Source organism: Macaca thibetana, chromosome 15 (genome assembly GCF_024542745.1).
Source record: "Macaca thibetana thibetana isolate TM-01 chromosome 15, ASM2454274v1, whole genome shotgun sequence".
NCBI classification, from domain to species: domain Eukaryota; kingdom Metazoa; phylum Chordata; class Mammalia; order Primates; family Cercopithecidae; genus Macaca; species Macaca thibetana.
This window is the reverse complement of record NC_065592.1, coordinates 81,668,907-81,685,592: the sequence shown is the minus strand read 5'-3', so window position 1 is coordinate 81,685,592 and position 16,686 is coordinate 81,668,907. Positions and strand designations below refer to the sequence as shown.

At 42.6% G+C, this 16,686-nt stretch overlaps 1 protein-coding gene across 8 annotated transcripts in view; it reads right to left on the bottom strand.

Annotated features, from left to right (window-relative positions):
* Positions 1 to 301: 301 nt before the first annotated feature.
* The window catches only part of TJP2 (tight junction protein 2), a 140,821-nt gene continuing 124,436 nt past the window's right edge, over positions 302 to 16,686 (bottom strand). For 3 of the 8 annotated variants that reach the window (XM_050761226.1, XM_050761225.1, XM_050761224.1), the window contains 8 exons: positions 16,534 to 16,613; positions 15,283 to 15,493; positions 9,034 to 9,134; positions 7,604 to 7,816; positions 6,353 to 6,463; positions 4,171 to 4,500; positions 2,601 to 2,686; positions 302 to 1,295 (listed from right to left, as the gene is read on the bottom strand). In XM_050761226.1, coding sequence (XP_050617183.1) covers positions 1,130 to 1,295; positions 2,601 to 2,686; positions 4,171 to 4,500; positions 6,353 to 6,463; positions 7,604 to 7,816; positions 9,034 to 9,134; positions 15,283 to 15,493; positions 16,534 to 16,613 — 1,298 coding nt within the window. In that variant the 3' untranslated portion in view covers positions 302 to 1,129. The remainder of the gene's footprint in view (positions 1,296 to 2,600; positions 2,687 to 4,170; positions 4,501 to 6,352; positions 6,464 to 7,603; positions 7,817 to 9,033; positions 9,135 to 15,282; positions 15,494 to 16,533; positions 16,614 to 16,686) is intronic. The other 5 variants (XM_050761232.1, XM_050761231.1, XM_050761229.1 and 2 more) reach the window with 2 other exon arrangements.

The following is a 16,686-nucleotide window of genomic DNA, read 5'->3' as shown; positions in this document are numbered from 1 at the left end:
GCACAGTCGTAACCACCTGAGAAACGTTAGTGATAGAAAGATGAACAGAAAAAATACGAAATAGAACTACAAACACAGTACACCCTCAAGCATCATACACACAGACATCCACAAATACGTAATTGGAGAAAATACACCAAAATTATCTGAGGGATGGGATTATGGGTATAATTTTCTTTTTCACGTTTCCATTTTCCAATGTTCGACAAGGAGTAAGTACTCACTTCTATGATTAGGAACTGAAATAAAAGTTGTATTTAAAATAGAAAGTAGCATACAAATCCACCACAAAGAAAATTATGGATTGCAATGTATTCCTTTTTATTAAATTATAAAACTGTTGTCAATACACGTGCTTTTGGAAATAGTGTTTTCCTCAAGTATCTGCTTTTGTGCAGCACTTGGTTTTAAACAAACAAAAAATTTCGACACCAACTTCTTGGTCTCCAAGCTATTGAGCACTTATAGCTAAACTATCAAGTATAGCTATGATATATACAGTCTGAATTTAGGGAAAATATTACAAAGACAAATGCCTTGAAAAGATGACACAGTGCAGGGAAAGCTACAGCTATTAAGATGGTATAAAAACTTAGTCAAAATGTTTTAGTCCATTATGGCTCTGCCTAAAGCTTCAAAGGAAGAAAATTTAAGACACTTCTCATCCAAGGCACTTTAGAGAGTTGCAATAAAGTACTTCTTTGAATTTAATTTGAGTCCAACAGTATTTTTTATTCCTTTTTCACATTCTGACTCACACTGAAACAGTCCTTGAAGGCAGCTATTAATGAGGAAAAATAGTTATTGCTTCTTAATATACATATTAAAAGTATGCAAACAGAATGCAGATTTTGGTCCACTGAAAGCAAGTAACAGGATCTGACTATGGTGTTCTGCTTAATTCTGAGCAAAAAGCCACAGACTCCTCTAACCCAGTCCCACAAACAGAGCCTTCAGTTCTGAATTTGCACCGGCTGTCCCCTGGGTTCTCTATGAGGACACACAAGCTAGAGTACCACCACGTCTCCATGGTGCATTCTATCTGGAGAAGAACCATCCCGGCGGCCTGGCAGGACCGGCTAGTCCGATGCCGTGGCAGGCGGGCCCGGGAGAATCCACGCTCAGACATCTATAATTCTGTGTCCCGGTATCGGGCAGACTGGCCATAGTAACCGCGCTTGGAGTGTTCCGACAGCTGCTGGCGGTACTCCTCTTCCTCAGCGTCACTGCTATAACTTCCTCTGGTATCCTGATAAAGTCTGGAAGGAGCTTTCTGTGGCTCAGGGGGTCTGGAACTAACAAAGAAAGGGTGTTAAAGACATTTCGAGCACATCCATTCCTCCGGCTGCCCAGGGAGGCATGGCTCGGAGCACAGCGGCTGAGCATACTGAGCAGATCACTTACCTCTGAGCCACATTCTGCAGAGCAACCAGAGATATCCCGGGTCCTGCTCCAGGTTCGTAATAAGTCAAATCCAATGCCCACTTGGGCGGTGAGTGAGGAAGCCAGCCAGGTGCCCCTGACCTAAGAATCTCCCTGTTGGACAGGGGGAGCCCTCCTCACCCCTAAGCTCCCTGGCTAGTCTCACCCAGCAGCGAGAGTTCGCTGTCAGTTTCAGTCTGTCATACCCAAGAACTCTTTGTTGTCAGAGGCAACCTGGTTGACTGTGTTACCATTCAACTGGTAAAGAAGAAATTTGCTTCCAGTTTCCTACTGCTGGAAAACTAGACTTCAGCTTCCAGATAGAATGGCCACAAGAGGCCAGGTACAGTGGCTCACACCTGTAATCCCAGCATCTTGGGAAGCCGAGGCGGACGGAGGTCAGGAGTTCGAGACCAGCCTGGCCAACATGGTGAAACCCCATCTCTATTAAAAATACCAAAATTAGCTGGGTGTGGTGGCACACACCTGTAATCTCAGCTACCTTGGAGGCCGAGGCACAAGCATTGCTTGAACCTGGGAGACGGAGGTTGCAGTGAGCTGAGATTGCACCAGTGCACTTCAGCCTGGGCGACAGTCACTCTGTCTCCAAAAAAAAAAAAGAATGGCCACAAGAAAATGTGACTTTTTTTCTCTTCTCGGAAGCAGGAAGCAATCCAGTATAAAACTTCAACAGGAAGACACTGTGAATATTCCTTCTGTTTGTGTGGCATTTACCGAGACTGCTCATTTGCTTGTCAGGGTCCCTTTAGACCTCAGGGCAGCACAAGTGGTCTGACTTTGCTGGATGATGCAAAGGAATTAAGAATCTTGGCTGAGAGGCAACAAACAGCGACAAAACAGGTCTAAGCCCTAGGAATTCTGCTCATGTGCTAACCATGGGCAATGTAACATAACCAGGCTCCAATGTGTCCAAAGTACTGGCTTGAAACATCAATGATTACACTTTGTCAGAGTTTTAGCACACAAGCAAACTATGCAGAAGTTTTGACTCTGTAATCTTTACAATTAAATTTGATGGAATGAGTAAGACAAACAGTCATCCTGTAGGGAAAAAATCCTCCTGTTACCCTGAAATTTGGGTAAAGGAAATTCTTTCTTCGAGTCCCAGTCCTTGAGAAGTCCCCGCCTTAGACTTGCGCCTGCTGGGCAGCCCTTACCTCGTGTGCTGGGGCAGGCTGGGGTCTGGCTTGTGCGATTTGATTGGAACCGCGTAGATATCAGGATGCTTCTGGGCAATTTCGATCTGTGGTAATTAAAAAAGAAAAGAACAAGAGCAAAAGAATGAACCACTGGGCACTCTGCTTGCTGGTTTCCTGCTGGTCCCACCCTTTCCCCATATCCTACTTATTTTCCCATCCCATTTCAAGAAGAGGAAACACAGAGGCGGCGTCCTCATTTCCACGGTTATGTGCAGTGCACATCAGACAGGAAAACTGTTTAAAAGGAATGGAACTTCGACACATGCTACAACCTGGATGAACCTTGAGGACATCATGCTAAGGGAAATAAGCCAATCACAAAAAGACAAATAGTGTATGATTCTACTTATAGGAGGTTCCTACACTGTCCAAGTCACAGAAAACAGAAAGTAGAGGGGTGGGTGCCAGGGACTGTGGGGAGAGGAGAATGGTGAGTTAGTATTTAATGGGTATGGAGTTTCACGTGGGGAGGATAAAAAATTTGGGGGATGGACGGTGGTGATGGCTGAACAGCGATGTGAAGGTACTTAATGCCGCTGAACTGAACATTTTAAAATGGTTGAGGCTGGGTGCAGTGACTCATGCCTGTAATCCCAGCACTTTGGGAGGCTGAGGAGGGTTTTGCTTGAGCCCAGGAGTTAGAGACCAGCCTAGCAACATGACAAAACCTTGTCTCTTCAAAAAATATGAAAAATTAGCGGGGTGCAGTGGCATGTGTCTGTGGTCACGGCTACTCAGGAGGCTGAGGAGGGAGTATCTCCTGAGCCTAAGAGGTTGAGGCTGCCGTGAACTGTGATCGCACCGCTACACTCCAGCCTGGGTGACAGAGGGAGACCCTGTCTCAAACAAAACAAAACAAAACAAAAACAAAAACAAAACAAATAAAACAAAAGAAAAAAGTGGTTGAAATGGTAAATTTTATGTTATGTATATTTTACCACAAGGAAAGAAAAATGCTCAGATGTACTGCTGCTGTTGTGCTAGACCTGAAAGAAAACTCCCACATCTACTGGGCAAATATACTCCAGAGATCTTTAGTTAAATTCTTCTTTGATGTCTGAAAAGTTCTATGTGCACATGGTAAACAAATTCAAACAGCTCAGAAAGTACAACCTATGGGCCTTTCTGTTTTAGCACCCAAAGTTTGCTTGGTTTCCATGGCAAATCTGGGAGCTAATGAAGACATGTTTAAAAGAAAAGAAAAAAAAAATCACATTCTAATTAAAACGACTTCTGAGAGGCACCGATTCTCTCCTCACACTTCCTCATTCCAGAACCCTATACAAAGTCCTGTGTATAAACAGCAGAATCTTCTTCCCCTATATTGTCAAGTTTTCTTCATTGGAAGAACAAGGGACGTGCTGGGAGCTAGCAATCTGAAGTGATACACACAGCCCCTGCTTTGGGTGCAGTGTGTGTGAACAACCCTGTCACATCTGCAGCAGTGGAAAAGGGGCTGTCCGCTGTTATACTGAAATCAGACTTATTTAAAACTCTTATTGATGATGCGTAGTTTAAAAACAATTACCCTTGCATTCTGTGCTTCTTGGAGTTCCTGCATTCTCTGTAATCTGGCCTTGTGATCCATCTTCTCAAATATTTTGACTTTGCCCAGGACTGATTTGGGAGCATTATCTTGCTCCTCACTGCTCTCTCCCACCTCCTCACCCTCTTGAGGAGGGATGGGAGTGGAGGGCTTCAGTATAGACCGCCCAAAGGCAGGTTTTGCTGCAACAGGAGGAGGATAACCTTTGGTAGATGCCACAGGAGTTTCATTACCAGCAACGGCAGAGGGGTTTGACTTATATTCATAGGATTTGGAGAAGTCATAGGATTCTTCTTTGTTCTGGGTTTTGGCCTGCAGAGAGCAATGACACGTTTTTACCTTGGGCTTTTAAGTTTATTTTCAAATCTGTATTAGTGATTTAATACACTCCATTTCCTGATCAGTTTCCAAAGGTGGTCCACAAATGCCATTCTGACAAGGAATGTAATACAGCAGGGTAAACGGCCACTGGCCAGGCTTCCTGAGCCCTACCTCCCTTCCTACACTAGATTATTAGGAATGCCAGGAAGCCAAAAAGGAGCAGGGAAAGTGCTGGGAGGGCTGTGATTGCCGGAGGTAAGATCAGACCTGGAATAATTTTGTTCTAGAAGAGGTTAGCATCTTGGAGAAGATCTCAGAACAATTCAGGCTTTGGGACTGCAAGAGTGGGCTTCTGAGGTCACTGCTGCACCGAGGGTACATGAGCCAGCCCAGGTGAGACCCATGTCCAGCTGAGGAATGAGACTGGGGTGGGGAGCGAGGGGAGCACTGCTTCACGCTAGCAGCCACTTCTCCTTCACACTTCGTCTTGCCCAGCTTGCAAATTTTCGCTGATGTATTTTATGAGGTCACTTATTATTATTACTTAGTACCTATCACATTTACTACTTCTGATGGCTCACACAATCAATTATGGCTTTCTTCTCATCTAAATTATTGAGTTAGGCCAGGCGCAGTGGCTCACACCTGTAATCCCAGCACTGTGGGAGGCCAAAGTGGGTGGATTACCTGAGGCCAGGAGTTCAAGACGAGCCTGGCCAACATGTTGAAACCGCGTCTCTACTAAAAATACAAAAATTAGCTGAATGTAGTGGTGCACGCATCTAAGTCCTAGCTACTCGGGAGGCTGAGGCAAGAGAATCACTTGAGCCCAGGAGGTAGAGGTTGCAGTGAGCCAAGACTGCACCACTACACTCCAGCCTGGGCAACAGAGCGAGACTCCATCTCAAAAAATAGTAACAATAAATAATAAATTATTGAGTTAAATAGATTTTATTTGGGTATAAGGAAAAACATAGAGTCATAGCTCTGATTCTGACTGGAGGTAAATAATATTTTGATATAAGCTCTTGTGTCTTTCTGTTCTGGATAATGATTATTAAACAAATAAGCAGCTCTCTTAAAGAGAGGCATTGTAAGCAGTGGTAATGATTATTCTCTTTAGCAAATCACCAGTAAGAATTATCTGGTGCATCTAGGCCGGGAGCGGTGGCTCACGCCTGTAATTCCAGCACTTTGGGAGGCCGAGGTGGGCGGATCACGAGGTCAGGAGATAGAGACCATCCTGGCTAACACGGTGAAACCCCGTCTCTACCAAAAAAAAAAAAAAAATACAAAAAATTAACCGGGCGTGGTGGCGGGTGCCTGTAGTCCCAACTACTCAGGAGGCTAAGGTAGAAGAATGGCATGAACCTGGGAGGCGGAGCTTGCAGTGAGCCGAGATCGGGCCACTGCACTCCAGCCTGGGCAACAAAGCGAGACTCCGTCTCAAGAAAAAAAAAAAAAAAAAGATTATTATCTGGAGCATCTAAATCAGACTGTGGACAAAAAACTTTAGCTGGACAGTAAAAGAAAAACAGATTCTGCGATTGGTGATTCTAGGTATGCAGTATTTTTTCTTTACAATCTTTTAACAACAAAAAAAATAACACTAACAGCCCTAAAATTATATGTTCTCCTAATATTGCCTTTCCTTCCTTTTTGCCCTTCCCTAATGTGGGGGATTCACCCAACAGGCCAAAAGACAGGCTCTAATAGAGAACACAGTGAGTCAGAACCATAATTAAACACCATCTCAGTCTGCATGCTCCTCCCTGGCTGTCCAGGAGGTTCCAGAGGCATCTGCTTCCTCTTCCTTCCCATCCTGGGCTTCCCAGCCACGTACCTTGGGCGGCTCTGGCTTGAATGCTGGGGGCGGGCTATTGTCCCTAAGTTGATCGCTGCTAGCAGCCCTCCTCATCTGAGCTCGTGGCTCTGGGCTGGGTTTCCTTATGCTCTACAAGACATAAAGGTTCATTCACAACAAGAACATCCAAGCAGAGAGAATAGAGCACTCGACTGCTTTGGAGGAGTTCTGCAAACTTGAGTAAGTTCAGAAGTTGAGGTCCTGAGCCGGTGCTTCTTTACTGAACAGGCAGACACCATCACCAAATGCTTCAGACACATTTTTTAAAACTGGCTGCATCCAATGTAGAGTCTCTTCCATTAAAGCACAGTTTTTTAAGAACTCTCCAAAAGTCTAAAATCTCTTGTGTCACTAATACCTATGTCTATAGGCATTTGGGAGTTAATTATTCTTTACAACTTGTCTAGCATAAACTAATTTGTTGCTGTGGTAATGGTGTATTTTTCTCCCCCTTCAGTTTGTTGTTTTGGGTTTTTTGTGGTTTTTTTAGGGTAGTTCTATTTCATAAAGAAAAAAATCATTTACTGGAATGAGCTAAGATGCTAGAGAGAAATCCACAGCAATAATTATCCAAATATATGAACAATCCCATCTACAAAGATCATTATTCCAGCATTCTCTGAGGTGCAACTAATAATTGCTAACTTGGCTGTGACTTTACAGTGTCTGTCAATGTGATTTCAAGGATCCCATAAGCTACCTAATCACAGTGGATGCCCAGTACATGTGATCAGATGAAGGTTTGATCATGAACTCAAATAAAAAACTGAAATACAAGAGAGAAGGAAACTGATGGGGAAACACTCAAGAGCTTTGGCAAGATTAGAAAGGTTAAAAGCAGGATGGGGAAGAAAAGCAAGGACATCTAAGAGTACAGAGAGAAACCTAATCAAAGGTTACAAGTACATACAACAATACTGCATGGGAAGGAATGTTCCGCTAGTAATTTGGACAGCCGGCACATAAAGCCATTCTGTTTATCCGTCGCACCTGAGGGCATGGGTGTGAGGCGTGCTGGCCCCTCAAGCTCTTCTGAAGTCCACCTGCCTGTCCCACTTTCCCACAGACTCAACCATGCCAGTGTGGACTCAGAGCGAGAGACTCCCTGGAAGTCATCTGCTCCAACCCCTAGGAATGCCTTCCACAGCACCCTGAACACACAGCTGTCCACGAGAGTGCAAGGAAAACACCAGGCTCTCCTGCTCCTGCCCGTGGCCTGCCTCGCCTCACCTCCTCGTGCTGCACCGGCTCCGAGGAGCGGGTGATGGACGACACCAGCGGCTCCTCGGCTGGCTCATCCAGCTCATTGTCAGTGTAGGCGCCTCCTTCGCCGTCCGTGTCTTCAAAGTCACTGATGAGGCGGCTGTCGCAACTCAGATAGTCCGCGCCCATGGCGGTTAAGTAGGACATGCGGTCTTCAGGGTCATCATCCATCCCTTCCATCTAGAGGAATTTGTGTCGGAGGGTCAGTGGGGTCTGACGTGGCTCCTGGGAGTGGGGACTCAAGAAAATTCCCAAGGACACAGCCAAGCGACTGAAACATTGATGTGCTCGCCAGGGAAGGCATCTTTTATTTTTCTCCCTGAAATCACTTGGCTTTGGTACAATGTTGATATTATGGACATTTTTGTGCAGGAACTCAAATTAGGGGCCCTACAGCCTATCTGTGCTACCATCCATCCTACATACCGCAGCTAAGCCACACTGCCTCAGACTGTCTTGCTTTTCTTCTGAATCCAGCTCCTCCACAGCCTGTTCTCCTGGTACCATTCTCCTAGTAATATCAACACATGCACACTGCCTTGTGCTACACTCACATCCATGCCTCTACAAGATTCTCGGACCCTCAAAGGCAGAAGGTACGTCCTGTTCAACTTGTCCTCCCCAGGGAAGCTTGCATAGAGCCTTCCAAGCTGGAAGCACGCCATAGATGCCAGATACTTTGACCAAACATCTAGTTCTCAAAGAGCAAGACTTAGTCAATTCTGCAACAAAATCAGTCACTGTAAAGTCTCACAAAACTACTCAGTTCAGCTGGTGTACAGGATACTAGCACCAAAAGCTTCTAGAGTAAAAGGGGCCACAGAATCTCCCTCTTTCCTCCCTGAAGCACAGCCGTGTGTGAGCTATCTCCACCAGGGAGAAGCGATCCAATTCTGGAGGCCTAGACAAATTCCCTAACACTCTCATATCACCCATTCAAACTCTCAGAACGATGGCACATTCTCAACCAATCTTTTTGTCTAAGTAATTCCGACTCCATTAGCTTTTCTTCTTTTTATTAATGTTTAGCCGTATTCTCCAAGTTGCTTGACCTCACCTCTCATCGGCACTCTAAGTTTCCCACGTCCTTAGTAAGCTGTGGAGCTCAGCATGAGATCTTGTAAGCTCTGATTAGTGTACTTGGAATATAACACTAGTTACTACGTTAAAAGTAAAAGGGAAGTGAATGTAGGGCTGCACACGTCACATTCTGCTCTTCTTTTAAAAGTTCCTTCATTTTTATTAGTTGATCAGAGAATTTATGAAATTTCAAACTTGATCAGCACACATGTGAGCATCACTTCAAATGGGCATGGCTTGACTACATTCACTGCCCTCTTCAGGAAAGTTTCAGAACAGGGACTCTCACCTCATAGCAGCATATCCATGCCACATACCTTTCCTTCAGAGACCCAAACCGCTTCTCCTTGCTGATGCTGAATAGTGTCCTTTAAGCTGCCGAACCAGCTATCATTGGCTGAATTTAGGTTGATTGTAGCTATAGAAATATAAACAAAAAGGTCTGCATTAATTTCCAGAGCCATGTTTATTAAGGATGCTATTTGACATAACTTATACTCATTTCTGTGATATTTGAATTAAGACTTTGGTAGACGCAAGAAAATGTTGGCATATCTTTGAATACTAAACTCCTTTTAATAAATGCAATTAAAACTATTAACCATGTAGCTGTCTGAGTTCACATTATAGGATGTGATAAAGCTAAAAATAGATTTTTAGAATGTTTATTTTCGGCCGGGCGCAGTGGCTCAAGCCTGTAATCCCAGCACTTTGGGAGGCCGAGGCGGGTGGATCACGAGGTCAGGAGATCGAGACCATCCTGGCTAACATGGTGAAACCCCGTCTCTACTAAAAATACAAAAAACTAGCCGGGCGTGGTGGCGGGCGGCTGTAGTCCCAGCTACTCGGAGGCTGAGGCAGGAGAATGGCGTAAACCCGGGAGGCAGAGCTTGCAGTGAGCCGAGATCGCGGCCCTGCACTCCAGCCTGGGTGACACAGCGAGACTCCGTCTCAAAAAAAAAAAAAAAAAAAAAAAAGAATGTTTATTTTCAGAAAAGCTAACTTTAAGAAATGTTTTTAAAAAGTGTTTTCGGCTGGGTGTACTGGCTCACGCCTGTAATCTCAGCACTTTGGGAAACTGAGGCAGGCAAATCGCCTGAGGTTGGGAGTTCAAGACCATCCCTGCCACATGGTGAAACCTCATCTCTACAAAAATACAAAAATTAGCCGGGCATGATGGCAGGTGCCTGTAATCCCAGCAACTAGGGAGGCTGAGGCAGGAGAATCCCTTGAACTCAGGAGGCGGAGGTTGCAGTGAGCCAATATCATGCCACTGCACTCCAGCCTGGGCGACAGGGCAAGAATCTGTCTCAAAAAAAAAAAAAAAAAGCCAAGAACAAAAAATGTGTGTTTTCAGGAACAAAGATACATCTAAAACAAATATACGCAAGCTGCCATGGCTCATGCCTGTAATCCCAGCACTTTGGGAGGCATAGGTGAGTGGATAACTTGAGGCCAAGAGTTTGAGATCAGCCTGACCAACCCGGTCTCTACTAAAAATACCAAAATTAGCTGAGTGTGGTGACGCACACCTGTGGTTCCAGCTACTCAGGAGACTGAGGCACAAGAACTGCTTAAACCCAGGAGGTGCAGGCTACATTGAGCCGAGATCGCACCATTGCACTCCAGCCTGGGTGACAGGGCAAGATTCACATAGACAGGTATATCACAAATAAGAAAAATATACACTAATATACTGTTGGCTACCTCCAATAAAATACTAAAAGTAACACTTAAACATAAAGTTGTCCCTTGGTATCTGTAGAGGATTGGTTCCAGGACACCCTCCACTTGGATACCAAAATCCACAGATGCTCAAGTCCCTGATACAAAATGACATAGTATTTGCATATGCCTTATGTACATCCTCTTATATATTTTAAATCATCTCTGGATTACTGGTAATTCCTAATACAACGTAAATGCTACACAAATCATTGTTATACTATATTGTTTAGGGAATAATGACAAGAAAAAAAACCTGCACATGTTTAGATGTAACCATCCATTTTATCCCTCAAATATTTCCTATACGTGGTTAGTTGAACTCATGGATGTGGAAACTACAGATATGGAGAGCTGACTGTATATCATTTTGATAGACTTACACATTTTAGAATATACATATGGATTAAACAAACTCAACCAGTTTTTTCTACTCAGAACAAAGTATATCTTACATAATAGCACTTACTATGCATTAATCAGTTACTTTCCAAGTACCTTACCTGAATTAGGTCATTTCATGATTACACAAACTTTGCAAGGTAGGTATTGCTATGATGCCCGTCTTATGGATGAGAAACCAAGACAGAGTAGTGAAATTAACTAGCCCAAGGCCACACACCAAGCAAGTGTGAAGCCTGGATGCAAGCTCAGAAGATTGCTTTCAGAGCCTATGGCCTCAGTCACTACACTACATGGCCCATCTAAAACAGAAATTTACAGCACAGATATAAAATACCAACAAAGTACAACATATGCCATTTCTTCAGCAATATGTATTATGGACCTAATGGAGATAAACGAGACAAGCAAGTCGGGTAAATTGTACCCCTAAAATTATCAGACTGCAGGTAAATCAGGATTTCTTTTAAACTACATTGCCATGGCCTCTGTAATGTATTATCACTTCTAAAGCCAAAAATAACCATTAAGCAAATTTTGTGAGCAAGGATGCTTCAGGTTTTCCTCCAAGTAACATAGCTTTCTTCTGTTTAAGAAGTTCCAACAGTGACCTTGGAAAATCCTGAATGAGCTTACAATTTCCTTGGTTATTAATTATTTACAACATCGAAATACACTGATCCATTGGACAACCCAAAGAAAATGAACTTTGGTTCCATGGACTTCTATATTCCTATTATGGTACTCTGCAAAGATTACTCTGTTTTTCTCACAGCTAAAATATTATACTTAAAAATAGAAGTGAGATTTTGTACGCCAGAGACAAAATGAGGGATTTACACTAAATATATACAAAATGTTAAACAGTCTTTTAAAGCTTTATGTTGTAGCTGTCTAAGTATGGTCTGTATTCATCATAAAGAAAAAAGGGCCATTTGTGAGATGCAGGAAATATGTTCTTGCCCCTTGATAAAATAAAGAATATCACAAAACCTCTTATTGAATTCACATTAACAGTCAAGTTTATGAATAAAAATTGAGAGCTTCACAGTAGCTAACTTCCTAAGCTGCATGTAAAGGTAACATCCAACTCATGCTTTGACCCCTTTTTAACAGGCAAGTGCACAGACATGAGGCTTCCTTCCCTTGACTCTGCTGAATTAAGTACCTTTGGCTTATTATTGGATTATCTCATTCTGCTTCTCAGATTCTTTGCCTTAGAGCAATACTAGTTAATTATCTGTTGCTCCCAACCTCTGGGCTATGCCTATAACCCCTTGGATAGACTTAATCTATCTTTTGAGCTCAAGAAAGTGAAATACTGAAAGGATGCTCACTCAGCCACTGCCTTAGTTGGGAGTACTGAGGTTCTGAGCGCATGTGTGTCCAGCCCTGACATGTATGGTCAGTGCTACTTCCCCCTCCCCAGCCAATGAGGTTTGGAAGTACCAAGAACAACAGCAAAAGGTAATATCTAAGACTAGAGGGTTCAGGAAAAGGGAGAAATGGGGAATGCCTGCTAATGGGTATGGGGTGTCTTTGGGGATGATAAAAATGTTCTAAGATTGATTGATTGATTGTGATGACAGCTGTACAACTCCGAACATACTAAAACCCACTGAATTGCATACTTTTTTTTTTTTTTTTTTTTTTTTTTTTTTTGAGACAGGATCTCATTGTCGCCCAGGTTGGAGTGCTATAGTGCAATCTCGGCTCACTGCAACCTCCAGCTCCTGGGCTCAAGTGATCCTCCCAGCTCAGCCTCCCGAGTAGCTGGGACTACAGGTACCCACCACCACGCCCAGCTAATTTTTGTATTTTTAGTAGAGACAGGGTTTCATCATGTTGCCCAGGCTGGTCTCAAACTCCTGAGCTCAAGTGACCTGCCCACCTTGGCCTCCCAATGTGCTGGGATTACAGGTGTGAGCCACCATGACCAGCCGAATTGTATACTTTCAATGGGTAAATTATATGGTATGTAAGTCAAATCTCAATAAAGCTTTTCATGTGCCTGGGTTAACAGTGGCACACTAGACACCCCTCTAAATGGGCAACCAACAGCAAAGGTATCCGGCTAGGGGGCCCAGCATCTTCCTTCTGTTTTCTGTGGTCAACCAGGTAGTCTATAATCCTTTGAGAAATCAGGAATTAAAATTCTACAATTTAGTATAAAAGGGTAGCCCCATTTGGGTCTCTAAATCCATAATTCAACTTAAATGATCTTCAAACCATGAACTGAATGCTTTGAAGACTCCAAGAAAACATGTAATTCAAAGATTGTTTTTTTAAAAAAAAAAAATTTGTGATATGCAAATGTATTTTATAGCAAATTTTTAAAAATTGGTAGTTGGGGAGGCAAGCCTAACGCTTAACTTATTATGACAAGTCAACTTGCTTATGGGCAAATCTCAGAAAAAAGCTTCTCCTGTTTAACTGAGAAGTACTGTAAGTACTGTAGGCCTTCAGCCTAGTTCTTCCTCTACAATGCACTGTTTCCCTTCCCGATTTCCTACATCCTCACATGAACCCCAAATTTAACTCTCTGAGGGAAGACCCTAGCCATTCAGTGTACTCAGACAAAAGCAGGGGGGAAAATAAAGTGTGGGTAGTTTTAACTTCATTTGTAATCACTTCAGCCTCAGTTTTTTAATCTGTTAAAAGGAAGGGCTACATTACGTGACCCCTTTTGGGATTAGAATATGTCTGTGCTGTAACACATGTACAATATTGGACAGTTATGGACACCATAGTTTAGTCTGGGCTCAGCCATTCACCAGAATTGTGACTATGCAAAAGTGCTGGCCTTTCTTATGGCCTAATAAGACAGCACACATGGAAGGCCGTACCACTCTTCACTATATTACTAATATGTTACTATATTATTGTATAGTAATAATAATACTAGTAAAAAGGACAGAAAAGATATTGATAAACATACCAAGAGTATGAGTACTTAAGACTACATTCACAGAAATCTAGTTTATGATGGACCACTTCCTCCTCTGCATTTGGTTAAACTATGTCTCATTTGGCCACAGTGGTAAGTAGTGCACCTCTCTTTAACAAGAAAAACCAAGTTACACTAAAACAAGCATCTAATGTGAACACAATCATTCACCCCCATCCTCTCCAGTATCAGAGATATGCTAAAAATGACATGGGTGGATGATGATGCGCAATGAACTCAATAAGCTAGCCTCATCCTGAGGGTATCATATCCTTGCAGTCTCCTCATGTTGCCCCCACAAAATAATGCCCCGCATGACCACAAAACTTATGTAACCCTTTAAAACTCTTAATAATCCCATATGCACAGAATTCATCATTTATATAGATAGTGAATATTTTGTTATTAAAATATGTCATGTTCTTAGACCATTTTACTTTCATGAGTAATAGCAATGGGTCTTTGTTTCATGGACTTAAAAATATATTCTATTAGGTAAATCTTTAAACATGTACAAAAGTACAGATAGCAGTTTAATGAACTCCCATGTACATATCAACCAATTCAACAACTAACAACTACCAAGTCTCGGCCAGTCTTGTCCTGTCTATAATCCCATCTACTCTCTTCACTCCAGACTATTTAGGCAAATTCCCAACATTATATTAGGTCAACCATAAATATTTTATTTAGTATGCATTCCTAAAAGAACTTTGTTTAAAAAAGATCACAATATTATTATTACACCTAACAAAGAGGAGTAATAAATCTTTAAATCATCCAATACTCAGAGTGTCCAAGTTTCTAGTTTGGAGATTTTTTTTTTTTTTTTTTAAGAGACAGGGTCTTGCTCAGTCACCCAGGCAGGAGTGCAGCGGTGCCATCATAGTTCACTGCAGCCTTGAACTCCTGGCTCAAGCGATCCTCCCACCTCAGCCATAGGCATGTACCACCATGCTTGGCCCTTTATAGTAGAGACAGGATCTCACCATGCTGCTCAGGCTGGTCTCCATCTCCTGGGTTCAAGTGATCCTCCTGCCTTGGCCTCCCAAAGTGGGAGGATTACAAGTGTTATCCACCATGCCAGACAGGGATATTTTTAAATAATGAAACCAAGTTCCTTTTGCTTTGTGAGTTAATACATGTATTGATGGCGAGTACTGAACAATGACACAATCTCTACAGAGATGTAGGTGTTCGGCCTGGCTCAATCACTAGCCTTATAGTCTCACAGGAAAATCTGAACTTCATCAAAATAGCTAATTATTACCATATCATGGATCTTTAGGATCATTTTCAAATAGACAAAATTACAAAGTTCAATATACAAATGCCATTGGTCTAACATCTCGTTTTATAGGATTAACTATTTTTCAAAGAGTCATGAACACGATTTCAAATTCTCCATTCAGATTAATTAGTCATTTCTTCTATTCTTCAATTCTCTATTTCTCATTTTTGAAAAAAGGCACAACATTTACATTTCACTTACCTGTAAAAAGGTGTGCACACGTTTTTTTAAGCTTGTTGGCTTGATCAAATAACTTTCGAGAACTTTTGTTGGACGCTGGATTTAACCTTTGTCTCATGGTTTTGACACCTTGTCTGGAGTCTGGGTTGAAAAAAATCACAATTGGGAACCACTGGGTGTAATTCAACAGGTCCACAGCTTTCGGAGTCACATCCAGTAGTGCATGCTTATCCTGTTACAAATGGGGAACAGTTATATAAATGGGTATATAAAGTAATATAGCATCAAAGACTTCGTTTTAATAAGTAAAGGCTGTATGAGACGTATCTTGTTTGTTTATTTATTCACTTATTTGAGATGAAGTCCCGCTCTGTTGCCCAGCCTGGAGTGCAATGGTGCAATCTCGGCTCACTGTGACCTCCGACTCCCGGGTTCAAGCAATTCTCCTGTCTCAGCCTCCTGAGTAGCTGGGATTACAGGTGCCCACCACCACCATGGCCAGCTAATTTTGTATATTTAGTAGAGACAGGGTTTCACCATGTTGGCCAGGCTGGTCTCAAACTCCTGACTTTAGGTGATCGCCTGCCTCTGTCTCCCAAAGTGCTGGGATTACAGGCGTGAACCACCATACCCGGCCTATCTTGTAAATTTAAATCAAGAAGCAGAACACATTTCCTTCCACATAATGCCCACTTCAATATTATCAATGTGTTAGAACTTCTGATAAAATGAATTAACACATTATTTGGTATAATGCTGAGAACTCTGAAAAAAAAAAACCAGTATGTTGCTGCCAGAAAACAGTGACTGGTTTCCACACAGTGAAATGGTTTGCATTCACATTATCTTTTTTTTTTTTTTTTTTTTTTTTTTTTTTGAGATGGAGTTTCGCTCTCATCGCCCAGGCTGGAGTGCAATGGTGCCATCTCGGCTCACTGCAACCTCTGCCTCCTGGGTTCAAGCGATTCTCCTGCCTCAGCCTCCTGAGTAGCTGGGACTACAGGCACCTGCCACCACGCCCGGCTAATTATAATTTTAGTAGAGACAGGGTTTCACCATGTTGGCCAGGCTGGTCTCTAACTCCTGACCTTAGGTGATCTACCCGCTTCAGCCTCTCAAAGGGCTGGGATTACAGGTGTGAGCCACTGCACCTGGCCAATTTTTTATTATTAACATTTAATGATTAAGGTACAGATACTATTCTAAAAGTGACTGCAGCAAACCATGATCTAATTATTTCTGAGAACATGGTCTGTGGATGAATTTTCTCACCTGTTCAATAATTTGCCTCACGGTATTTAACCGGACCACTCCGGTGGATTTCTCAGATCCTGCATCTTTTGGTTCCGTTTCTGCAAAAGCAAAAGCAGGGAGCTAAGTAATTGTTTAGAAAACGGTGACAATCAAATACTCCCACCTAGCATC